This window comes from Podarcis erhardii (assembly GCF_964252035.2).
Source record: "Podarcis erhardii genome assembly, chromosome: 14".
In the NCBI taxonomy this organism is placed as follows: Eukaryota; Metazoa; Chordata; class Lepidosauria; order Squamata; family Lacertidae; genus Podarcis; species Podarcis erhardii.
In genome coordinates this window covers 36,561,593-36,574,576 of record NC_138503.1, presented here as the reverse complement: position 1 = coordinate 36,574,576, position 12,984 = coordinate 36,561,593, and the positions used below count along the sequence as shown (strand labels likewise).

At 46.6% G+C, this 12,984-nt stretch overlaps 1 protein-coding gene across 4 annotated transcripts in view; it reads left to right on the top strand.

Moving 5' to 3' along the window:
- The window catches only part of DNAAF8 (dynein axonemal assembly factor 8), a 92,065-nt gene that overhangs the window by 63,821 nt on the left and 15,260 nt on the right, over nucleotides 1-12,984 (top strand). For all 4 annotated transcript variants that reach the window (XM_081839508.1, XM_081839507.1, XM_081839506.1 and 1 more), the window contains 4 exons: nucleotides 4,859-5,054; nucleotides 6,992-7,086; nucleotides 9,375-9,495; nucleotides 11,543-11,760. In XM_081839508.1, the coding sequence (XP_081695634.1) occupies nucleotides 4,859-5,054; nucleotides 6,992-7,086; nucleotides 9,375-9,495; nucleotides 11,543-11,760 (630 nt within the window). The remainder of the gene's footprint in view (nucleotides 1-4,858; nucleotides 5,055-6,991; nucleotides 7,087-9,374; nucleotides 9,496-11,542; nucleotides 11,761-12,984) is intronic.

The following is a 12,984-nucleotide window of genomic DNA, read 5'->3' as shown; positions in this document are numbered from 1 at the left end:
CGCTCTCACAGCTCGCTCCCGGGGTTTTCTGGGGGGGGGGGGTTGCATTTTAATTCACATTCCACTTTTCTCCTCCAGCCCAGTATTATAATTTTCCATCGCAAAATTAATAACTTTATCAAAATAAGGTTGCACTCGATCTTAGTTGTCAAATCCTTTGCTTTAACTCCTCTACAACAGGGGGGAGGCTGACTTCCTTTTTGCACCTCCCCCGCTCGCTCCGAATTTTAAAAAACTTTTTTCCCCCTTTTTAATCCAAGTTCCAATTACTCACGGGTTATTCTTTTAAGTCCAAATTTTCAATGGAAGAAGCCAGCGCTCTCCGTCGAATGGCATGCGGCTTCGCTCGGCAGGGGAAGCGGAGGACTCACAGCACCACCACCACCCCGTCACCCGCTCCGCAGCCTTTAAAAAGGCTCCTTCGTGGGTCGGGGGGCGCAAACGGTGCCCGCCGAGTCACCATGCCCATGGGTTTCAGCGCCCATGGTTTTTGAGGGTCCCCGCGTCGCCGGTGCGGTAGGACCCAGCCCCTGCCGAGCAGGCTCCCTCCGGAGCTCGGAGGGAGTCCGCCATTCGACGATGGCGCCAACCCGGAAGTCGCAAATTGGGATGACTACTTGGTTAGTGTGTTCTGCTCACTTGCTCTCTCCTTGAAAGCAACACAGCTTTTCTTCCTGAGAGTAGGACTGCACTAAGATTGCCAGAGTTCCCAGAGTTGGCCCCAGGTTCTTGGGGTCTTTCAGGCAAGATGTTCTCAGTTGACCCCCTTTAAACAGTGAACCATCTCCTTTAAACTGCTTTTTCTAATAGCCACTGGATAGCACTCCCACTGAGATGTTGAAGACTGTCCCAGTGGGGTAACACAATCTCCCAGTTCCCAGTAGGAGGGGCTGCCAGCTGTCCCACTGCAGCTGCACTTGCTTGAGATTTTCATGATCCAAGGGAATGTTTAGATGTTTGTGCGGAGCAGAAACAGGATCTCTCTGGTGCCTCATGTTAGGGCGCACCCCCCCCCCACCAGCCCATGGGCCTCAGAAGGAGCCCAGTCAACACCACACACTGACGCTGAGTTTCATTTGCAGTCATTTGTCTTGTGATCTGCAGCAATCTGAGCCGATCATTATTCTTTTTCTATCTTCATCATCAATATAGACATTCTGAGTCACTCCTTCTGGCCTTTGGACACCTGGTGCATAATCTAATGCATTGCTGTGGCTTTCTAATCATATTAACCATTGAAATACTTCTCCTTGCAGATCAATAGCCATGCTTAATTTTGAAAAGTCACCCTAAAGTTCTTATACATCTGAGTCACAGCTTTATAAAATGTTGATTTGTGTTGCAAAGGCCTATATCATAAGTGTATGGAGCTGCCTTACCCTTCTTCAGATCCTATTTTATTTCTTCATACATAACAGCTCTTTCTCCCTTCTGCCTCTTAATATGTTGTATTTTCCTGAATTAACCTGGGAAAGAAATAACATGGATAAAATATCAGTAAGGCACCTTACTCCAAAAATACAACAGGTTGTTTCCAACTAAATCCTACTCAGAGCAGAACCACTGAAATTAATGGACAAAGCCCCTTAACTTCAATGAGTCTACTCTGAGTAAGACTAACATGAGATACTACCCATTGCTGATATCTAGTAACTTTTTAAAAAGTTTATGGTAGAACTGGATGCTAAAATATATATATATAATCATGCTGGTGCCTAGGATTCTTAAATATAATTTCAAAATTATACTATAAGGTGAGTAAGAGGGGACATAATAGAGGTGTATTAATTATGCAAGGCGTGGAGAAAATGGGAAGAGAAAAGCCTTTCTCCTCTCTTAACACTAGAATTCAGGGACATCCAAGGAAACTAAATATTAGAAGATTTCGGAGAGACAAAATTAAGTACTTCACATAATGCATATTTAAACTATGGAACTTGCCCCCACAAGAGGCAGTGGAGGACATCAACTTGATGGCTTTAAAAGAGGATGAAGAAGGAAAAAAAAAAAAATACGAGGCACTACACTTCTGTAAAACAAGAAAATCCTTAATAAAAAAAAACAAAAAAAAGAGAGGATATTTAACAAATTCAAGGAGGATAAATCTAACCAATGACCATCAGCCACAATGGCTAAATGTGCTACCTCCACTCTTGAAGGCAGTATGCCTCACTCGAGAGCTGCTGCACCTAGGGCTTCCCACAGACATCTGGTTGGAGACCTCATGTTCTAATACAAAGATTATTTTCAGGTTTACTGTTAGGCCACTTTGAGCACTTATGTAACATATGGTGAAAAAGTGACTCATGCAAGCTATCAATAAGTAGAATTTTTAAAATGGTTCGGTTTTCTTTATCATCAGCAATCAGCTATGAATCATGAGGAAGCAGGTTATCACAGTCATCCGACAGAGATCTTTTATATTCTTCATATAGCTCAGTGGTAGAGTATCTGCTTTGATCCCTAGCATCTCCAGCTAGGGCTGGGAATGTCCCCTGCCTGAAACCCTAGAGACCTACTGCCCATCAGGGCAAACAATAATGATCCAAACAGGCCAATGGTCTGACTCAATACAGTGAAGGGCTGTATCCCAGTGGTAAAGCACCTGCCTTGCAAGCTGAAAAATCGAGGTTGAATCACCAGCCTCCCCAGGTAGAACTGGGAGAGTCTGCCAGGCAGTGCAGACCCTGTTGAGCTAGAGAGACCAACAGTCTGATTCAGTATAAAACAGCTTCGTAGGTTCCCTCGGTTGAGAACGAAACTTTCCAATGGGGAAAGGCTGTGGTTGTAGATTATTCAGAAGGTCCCAGGTTCAATCCCTCCCATTTCAACGTAGGGCTGAGATCGTCCCCTTTCTGAAATCCTGGAGAGCCACTGCCAGTCAGTGCAGACAGTATTGAACTAGGTGTGTCAATAGTATGACTCGATAGAAGGCAGCTTCCTATGTTTTGGGGAAAGGGCCACGGCTCAGCGGTAGAGCATCTGACTCAGCATAAGGCACCTTTGTATTTTCCTAGGCAATGAGAGAAGGTTGGGGTATACATATCTTAATGGAATGGAATGCAATAAGCTGTGGCCCTCAAATTCGTTCAGCCTCCCAAGAATTGCAACATCTCTTCCTCAGTTTCTCTTTCGATATCGTCACACCACCTAAAACATTTATGTATGTAAAGACTTTATGGCATCGTTCACATTGGAGTATCTCCCCCACTCAAGCCAAGGCTCTTGCATCTTCTTAGGGAGTCTTTAATCTGTATGTATCTTTAATCTTTATGTACAGCTCTCTGTAAGTCCCAAACCACTAAATTAGAGATCTAGTTTTACAAGAATGTATGATGCTGATGCTGAATCATTTATGAAGCATTTGAGTTTCTCAAACTGATTGAAATCTTACGATTCATATTCTATAGAGGAAAAGCACTGCTTTCCAGTGGGGCTGACATGCTAAGAGCTGGGGACACTGGTGGGTCAGAAATGAGTGTTGAGCATTGGTTTCATCACAGGGGAAGAAATGCCTATGGGCAGAGTCAAGGGATACAGAAAGTTGAGCAGAGCCAGGGGGTGTGGCTTGTCTAGATCTCAGAATTGGGGGACATCAGCTGTCATTGACATGATAGCACTGTTCAATCCTGGTCAAGCCAAGAGTCAGAACAAGCCAGGGGTGTGGAAGGCTTATTGTTGCCTAAGCAGAGGTTACATCATACATTTAAAGTACTCTTACACCACTTCAACAGTCATAGCTTATCCCAAATAAATAGTTTGCTAAGTGTGTAGGGAATCGTAACTGTGAGAAGTCTTCTAACAAGTCTCAGCACCCTTAACTACAATTCCCAGGGTTTTTTGGAGGGAAGCTATGACTGTGATATAAGAGTGGATGGTGTGGAGGTGGCCAGAATCCCTATCTGAATAGAGCCTCTTCCTGTTGGAGAGAGCCACTCCTTTTACCTTCACAGCTCTCCCCGGCATCCCTGGTGGTTCATTACAGATTCACCTGCTACCTGGGCTTTTTCCCACTGAAGGTGCCAGAGACAGAACCTGTAGCCTGTAGCCATCACTGCCTTTTGTGGAAGTAAATTCCATCATTTAACTATGCACTGTGTGAAGGACAACTCTATTTTGTCTGCCCTGTGCTCATTGCAGCTGAGCAGGTAGACTGACCGGTTGGGAACTGACTCTGGGATGTAGAGGCAGCTCCCTTGTTAGCTCTTGACAAAGCAGGAAATTGCCAAAGCACATTGGTTCAAGCTTCTTGGCAGGCAGAGTATGACACTGGCTTGTGGGACTTGCCATTGGCTGGCTGCGCATGGAAGATGCGGCACCAGAAAGAAAGGGCATACCTTATTAAATCTGCCTGCTTTGCATGTTGTGGCCAGGTTGCTGTGTGGGTCAGCAGCCCTGAGACAATGCAAGCTGAGGAGAACATGCCAGTATGGAAACAGAGTTTGCATCCTGCTGTTATCAGTAAAGTTGCATACACAGATAATGGGAGAAATTTGCACAAAATTCTGAAGAAGTTTCATGAGAAGCCTTATTGTTTTTTTCAAAAAAAAAAAATGCAAACAGATGTGGAAATTGCAAAGAACTGAATCTGAGATTGGAAAAAGGAAGATGTGAGAGATACTGAAATTGACAGATTTGCCTACCCCATGACTTGATTGACTCAACAGCCCCCCTCCTTATGTCTAACTGGGTATAAAATATTCTCCTTTTTCTAAACCTCCTTTTTTTCCTGTCATTCGCTGCCATGAAACTATGTGCTAGGCTTTAGCTAGCTATTGCCTGTTTGCTTAGCTTAGCGGTCCCTATTTCTGTCCAGGATGCAAAACTTCGATAAGCCTCTCTTTTCTTTTCTGCCCAGGACCCTGCTGCCTTGGAGGCTCACTCCAACTACCTAACTTCAGGTTCCTCCTTGGTCCTCTGCCTTCAGCGACAAAATGCAGTGAAGAAGCTCCTGGACTTGCTAGGCCCTGAAGACCCCAAGGAGGCTCAAGCAGCTAATCAGTTCTTTTGGAGAGCTCAGTACGGCCACAGCTTAATCCATAATGGGTTTTATGGTGAGCCTGTCTGTTTAGGATTGCTCAGAAGGTTCCCATTTCAAATAAGTGGTTTTGGTGGAAAGATTCTAGCTATTTAGATGTAAGAAGGAATTGGTTTCTGTTCCAACCTGTGTTTATAACATGCAGTGCTGTTTCCCTTCTGCTGCAGTTCAGCTTCTGACAAAAAACACATAATTTGTCTCACTGTCTGCCGTGGCAGAATTTTATACAATTAATTGTGTTATCATTATGTTATTTCACACACTTATATTTTAAGCGCAAAGGAAATGTAATTCAAATGGGAACAGATAATCAACTGTGTGTCATTTGTGGACTAAAACAAACAGCAAATACCCACCGTATTCACTAGATTCATTTCTGCTCCAGACGTGGGATACTTAAACAAACTTTGGCAATTTCTGCTCTCGTTTTGGTGGGAATTCTCTGACATCCCTACTCCAAAGTAAGTCTCATTGAATTCATTGGGGCTTATTCCAGAGTAAGTATGCATAGGGTTTAGAAGCAAGTGCTGTCCAACATGGCTCCTGACATGGTGGGTATCAGAGTGACATGGTCTCATATTACAGGCACAGCTTAGAATCGTCTCCCTTTGGTAAACAGCATCCCCTCCTCCCAAAAAGCAAGGTGGAAGCCTATTTCTGTGGAACAATTCTCCGGGCAGAGATGGCAAGGCTCCTCCTCACCCAGATCTGTTGCTAAGGGACACACGGCCTCTGCAGAGTCCTGCTACTAAGGGTGACAGCTCCCATTTTCAGCTCCACAGAGCTTTCATTCAGGCACACCATTTCTGCCTAGAGCTGTGCTCTTCAGAGACAGAAGCTTGTGCATTGTCAGCCGTGGAAGTGGGTCAGATTAAAGGGTGGCTTTTCCTGCTCAGTCTCCATGTTCACAAAGAAGATGTTGGAGAGAGGCAGTATGGTATAGCAGCGAGGGTGCCTAGTTAGGACCTTGGGGACCAGGGTTCAAATTCCTCTCTAGCCATGGAGCACACAGGTTGACCTCGACTCAGTCACTGTCTCTCAACCTAACTAGCCTCACAGGGCTGTTTCGGTAGATAAACTGGAGGAAGCAATGTACGCCACCACCTTGAGCTCCAAAAGGAAGAGTGTTGCTGTAGTTAGTTGTTATATTTATAGCTTACCTTACCTCCAAGGAGGTCTCCCTGTAAGCCATGGCCCTTCACCATTATAACGATGGTGATTATACTATCCCTGCACATAGAAAGCTAGTATACCAGGGAGAAAATTAGACTAGCTTTCTCCCTGACACACTAGCTTTCTGCAGGTAGGGAAATTCCCATGTGGAACAGTCCTCAAGTAAGCCATCTTCCCACCTGCATTTCAAAGTGCCAGCACGTGTATACTTTCCCTGAATGTGTAGGGAAGCCTTCAGACCCTGGGGAGATATAAAGAGGGTGTTGTTTGCCTTATCCCTACTGAGTTTCATTCCACTGTTACTGGCATGAAAAAATATATATATCCGGGCCTTCCTATTTACACATGGAGAAAAAGAACTAAAGATAGTGTTATTATGTTGGACCGAGGCGCCAAAATGATTTCACTTCCTGATAACTCTGCCGCATTCAGCAGGCAGCCCCCTGCCAGGTATCTGCAGCAGCTTCGCTCGATGCCCTGCTCTGAGTTTTCCAACACTTTATTTCTTGGCTGCAAAGAGGAAGAAAATGGTGACATTGTGTTGGTGTGGAGAACAAGCCGAGTCACAATAGAGTGAAGTCAAAATAGCAAGGAGACAATGAAACTGTTCTCGGCGTAATAGGTTTAAATGTTTGCTGTTACAGTGTATAACAGCTGCCCTTTAAAGCAATTTCTCCAGGAATCTGTGTGCCATCAATCATCCCGAGAGAGGAGCAGGAACAGAGACAATGTTTAATTCATGGGCTGATAGAATCATCTCTTTGTATTTATCTCTCTTAGGCTCCACATCGTATTGGGTTGCTGTGCGGGATGTGGAGCTGTTCTTTCCAGAAGGGCTGTGTGGGGCTGGGCCCCCGTCTCTGGAGGGAAAGGAGGTAGGACCCTCCTCATTCCTGATGTTCATCCTCGATAGCTGGAGCTCTCGCCTATCTGATTTCTCTCTTTTACCTCCTTTTGCATCTGTTATCTTTTCCATTCCCATGGCCTCATCCAAACACACCTTCCAAACACAGCTAACCAAAGGTTACCATCCGCTCCAACCTTTAATAATAATAATAAATTTTTATTTATACCCCGCCCTCCCCAGCCAAGACAGGTCGGCATCTAGCTTTTTCTCAAGGACCCTTTGACAGAGTGGCCGTGGGTGGCTCAAAGTCCCAGCACCCTACACCCCAAATGGCTGTGTTTCCCTCGTGGATTTTTTGAAAACCACAACATGAAATTCTGTGCCAATGGAAGCAGAGGGTGGGTTATCTGGATCAGTCGAGGAAATTGTAGGGGCCACAGAGATGTTTGCTGCTTCTCAGTCCTGATTATTGGGAAGGAGAGATCTCAACGGATCCGGCAGCACTCGGCTTCTGACATTGCAGCAAAATATATTGCCCATGTCCTTTTGAGGCTTAAGGACTAGGACCTTGGCTTAGTTTGTAAACGGGTGCTGAAATCCTTGACCTACAGAGTTTCCCTCTCCATTGCTGCCCTCTACCAAACTGCAAGGTATCCTGTTCACAGGGTGTGATGCTGCCTTGTTTGGAAGTGACCTTGATTCCAATGTTGTTCTTGACAACTTTTAACTCTCTTCCCCTCCCCCCAACCTTTGCCAACCTGGTGTTCTCCACAATATCTGGTTTACACTAGGTTGGCAAAGCCTGAGTTACTCTCACGGATTCTGCAGGCAGGGAGTTTTCAGACAAACCTTATTGGGCACTGAAAGAGTGTGGATGTTTGTGTGTGTGTTGTAGGGCTGTGCCAACCTGCCTGCTCTGCCCCCGACGTTGAGGTGCATTCTGGGTGGCATGCAGCAACCGCGTGAAGCGACCCTCTGTGTTTGTAGATGTACGCACAAAAGTGAGGGCCATAGCTCAGCGGCAGAGTGCCTGCATTTCATGTAGGTTTGGGATTTCTAGGTAGGGGTGGGAATGAATCCTGTCTGGAATCCTAGAGACCCACTGCCATTCAGTGCAGATGACACTGTGCTCGATGGACCAATGGTCTTCCTTAGCCTGAAGCAGCTCTATACCCTTCCAGGCATGATGGCGGGACCCTGACTGGCCCAGGAACCCCCAGGATGTGGAGAAGCTCTTACGCGTTTACAGCTCTAGACACATGGCAGCCAAAATGCCCAGGAATGCAGGCATGGTGAGGGCACGGCCAGGCAGCACGAACCCACAACCCACTTGTGTCTGTTCCACATCTTTCAACGCAAGAGGGTGTTTGTGTGAACCTCCCTTAGAGGCTTTCAGCAATGGGCCAAAGACCCAGGAATCTACACCGTTAATGAAATTCACTGGCCAAGTATGTGCCATGTAGATTCCTTCTTTCTTTGCTGAAAGCCCAAAGATTTCATAGCATGCACATGCACAGATAATGGAGTATGAAATTTAGGTTGTGTACCAAGACAACTGCTCAGACACCAGGAGGTATGGTGTAAAATCATTGCCCGTGGTTTACACAGTCATTATTCTCTCCCTCCACTGTCCCTGATCAAACAGTTTTTCAGGCTTCTCTAGTGCTTTGATCTGTATCTTTACTTGGAATAATAATAATAATAATAATAATAATAATAATAATAATAATAATAAAAAACAAAGTTAGTCCCAGAAGCATGGCCATTGGCCAGGGTTGATGTCTGGGTGCCTTTTGGGTTGACTGTCATGAGTGCCTATTTTCCTGCATTTGTATTGGTTCACATAGTTCTTCCTTTCAACACTTGGATTCGTTTTGCTGTCCCCCAACATCTCCCCCCCCCCCCGTTGTCTCTCAAAAATGTGATAAATAGATGCATGTTATTCAGTGTGTGCTCGTGTAGCCTTAAAAAGGCAAACAGTGCAAGGTTGGCATTAAGAGTGAAATCAACTTTTTATTATGTACTGCAGTAGCAAAGAATATGGAATCCCAATATATATTGACAGGTGAACTTTATGGAGTGCTGGGCAGGTGCTTTGCCAGGCAGTGCAGGATCAAACCCCAAGGAAATCAGGGACAAAGAACCCTCTCATCACTCCTGTGGCTTTTGCAGGCCGGCAGATAATGCATGGATTTCTAGCAGAGTTGTGGGCAAGCTGTTTTGACTCCTTCTACCAGCGTTTACCGGTATCTGTCTCTCGGCAATGGTGGCTCATGTGATGTGCATTGCTCTCTCTCTCTCCCATCTCCCCTGCAGATTTGCACTGTTGCGTCTGACCCCACAGCCTGCCTTGAGATCGACAAACAGCACAGGCTTGTGAAAAGGGAAGTGAGAAGGCAGCTCAATTTACTGGGCCCTGAGCAGCCACAGACTCTAGGTAAGGAAATGTACAATTCCCTCCTCATTATATGAGCCTAAAATGGCTATTGATTAATTGGGTAGCAAGACAAAATAACAAAATAACAGAGGCAGCATAGAGTTGGTATTGACATCTGGAGAATGAAAATTGCTGCTTAGAATGGAGGAGGGGAGTGTAGTTTAGGCCTTTAACTCATTGAATGCTGAGCCCATCAAGTACCAGGAGTTGGGAGTCCGTTAAAAAGTGTGGGGTCCCCCCCCATCCCTCTTTACTAAAAAATAAATGGATGCTTGATGGATTCCTGACCACAGCATTCAGATTGTTAAAAAACATGTCTAAACTCCCCAGAGCAGCTCCTTGCATTTTGGCCTTACAATTGGTCACTTTTGGGTGATCTTGCAATGTGCCCATTTCCCCCAACTCTGTACTTTGTAGCTCCCAGGTTAGATCTGTCTATCTCACTCTGCCCATCCATCCCACCAATTATTTCCAGTTCAGAAATGTAGTATGGAGGTCACCCACTTTGAAAGTCCATGGATCTGAGTGAGTCCTCACCCCCCCCCATGAGCCCCCACAGAGAGTCCAACGTGAAGAGACAGACAAACAGACAGAGACAGAGAGAATGCACACCACTTGGTGTAAAAGTCATAAAAAGGGTAAAGGGACCCCTGACCATTAGGTCCAGTCATGACCGACTCTGGGGTTGCGGCACTCATCTTGCTTTATTGGCCGAGGGAGCCGGCGTACAGCTTCCAGGTCATGTGGCCAGCATGACTAAGCTGCTTCTGGCGAACCAGAGTAGCACACGGAAACGCCATTTACCTTCCCGCCAGAGCGGTATCTATTTATCTACTTGCACTTTGACGTGCTTTCGAACTGCTAGGTTGGCAGGAGCAGGGACCAAGCAACAGGAGCTCACCCCATCGCAGGGATTCGAACCGTTGAGCTTCTGATTGGCAAGCCCTAGGCCAGTGGCGTAGCGTGGGGGGTGCAGGGGGGGCGGGGTTAGGGGGCGCAAATCCATGGGTTAGGGGGCACAAATTACTTGCCTTGCCCCGGGTGCTGACAACCCACGCTACGCCACTGCCCTAGGCTCAGTGGTTTAACCCACAGGGCCACCCGCGTCCCTGTAAAAGTCATACCCAGCAGAATAAACATTAACCTTGAAAAGCACATAGAGCTATAGTGAGGAAGTGGGAGAGAGGTTCACTCTTTCAACTTCCTCCTTTGGCTCTACGTACTTTTCAAGGGAGGAAGTTAAACACCCTCATGATCAAGGTGGCAGGGAGTGGGTGTGCGGGTGCTGAGAGGCTTAGTGCATGGCAGGGAAGACCTCAATGGCACCATGGTGCCCATGGGTGCTACTTTGAGAACCCCTGTTGTAGCAGAACCGAGTGGCAGAGCTGTTCCTGGATTCACATTGGGCAGCAGGCAGAGGGGGCTGCACACCTGAATGCTTATCCATGGGAAATGGATGCCCCCCATCACCCGCCTCATATCCGTCATTTAGTTCTGCTGAACATGTAAGGAAATCTTTGCTCTCCCATTTGAGTTCCTCACATAAATGATCCCTACTTTGCCCCAGTGCTGCCTCTTTTGCAGCTCTTGAGAATACGCAATAAATGGGATGGCAGTGGCATAGCAGCTGTCAGATCCTTTCCAGAACAGGATTGTTTGGGGGAAACTGGTGCTGTTTGCTGGTAAACAGGGTGCGTTTTTCTGCTCTGAATCAGGCTTGGCCACTAGAGGGAGAGATTGCACACCCAAGAGCTCGATGATGTCCTTTCGATTTGGTTCAATCTCCTCTTCTGCAGATATATGAGCAAATGTAGCATTTAATGGAAATGTGGAACATTCCAAATTGAAAATTGAGTTAACTGAGTATTTGATTTTGGGAATAGTATATATATATGCATGCAGCTGGATAGATATCTCGGTCTTTCTCAGATACAATGGTAATTTGGACAAGAAAAATTCTTCATTTAGTACGTGAAAGGGTTTGAACAGCTGGAGCTCACCAAGAGATTAGTTAGATATTTGATAGTTCCCTTCCTTTCGCTTCCAGAGTGCTCTCAGCTTTCTGTGCTCTGCCAAGTCACCTGCCTGATCCTTCCAGAGACCTCCCTGTGGAAGGTGAGCCCCCCGCCCTACCTGGTCCTGCTGGAGCGACTGATTGGCCAAGGCTTCCTGGTGACGGGGGCACGGCTCACCACCATGGACGAACCACGGGCCAGCTTCATCTCTGCAGTCCTGAGTGTGACCGACAGGGAGGCACCAGTCATGGTAGGCCAACTCATAGGAAGGACCCTGATACTGAGTCCGATCATTGCTCCAGTCTTTGGTATTATCCACACAGACTGACAGCAAAACCCTGCCATTAGTGTTGGACCACAGCTCCCATCATCTGTGACCATTGGCCTTGCTGGCTGGGGCTAGTGGGAACTGGAGAGCAGCAAAATCCATGGGGATGCAGATCCCTTATAGCATGGGTTGGCAAACTAAGTCCTGTGGGCCGGATCAGGCCCAATTGCCTTCTAAATCTGGCCCACGGACAGTCTGGGAATCGCCATGTGGATCACCAGTGTGCACGTTCTTTCCCTCTCCCTCCCTCTCCCTCACATGGCAGTGGCAGCACCTCTTCCCTCCCTCCTCCTGGCTTTTCCCCGCCCTGCCTAGAGGAGGAATGGGGCTGAGCTTTGTTGGTGCCAGCCCCTCTCTGGAGCCCTTTCGCACACCGCTCATCATCCCTCTGCTGCCACCACTGCCAGCCCCTGCCGCTCACAAGACACAGGAGCCGCAGTTGGCTGACCGCCCCTCTTGAGTGGCCAGCTTTTAAAGCAGCCCCTTTCCGGAGCCCTTTCACGTCCCTCAGTCATTATTTTTTTTTTCAAAATTTAGTCCAGCCCCCCACAAGGTCTGAGGGGCAGTGGACCGGCCCCCTGCTGGAAAGGTTTGAAGACCCCTGCCTTGTAGCCAGTGTCCATCAGAGCAAATGGGGCTCTGCCCCACCATATGCAGTCTGCCCCTTCCTAGAACCTGGGACCTTTCAGATGTAATCTAACACCGAGCTGCAGCTCCTCCCGCAAAGCTCCCCTCTTCCATCTAAGCCGTACTGCTTATTTATTTACAGCTTATTATACTGATGGGCCCATTTGGTTTCTTCAGGCCATAGTTAACTGGAGCCTTGAAAGTCAGATGAAATATACTACTGAATATTAGTTACTGCCAAGGAGCAGAAATGGAAGAGGGCTCCTGCCCCACTTGTGGGCCTCGCAAATGAGTTCTCCACTTTCCCACAGCAATTTGCAATCTTTTAAAACGATCCTTGTAAAAATGTACCAGCATTTTGTGTGCAACATTCTCCCCCAAAACAGTTTTGTATGTGGTTTTGACTGATTTTTACAAAAACACATTTTTGTATGTGTTTACCTTTTTGTGCACTCTTTCATTAATATAAACTTTTTTTTGTACATACTGGTTGGAGAATTGCATTGCAAAATGCACAGA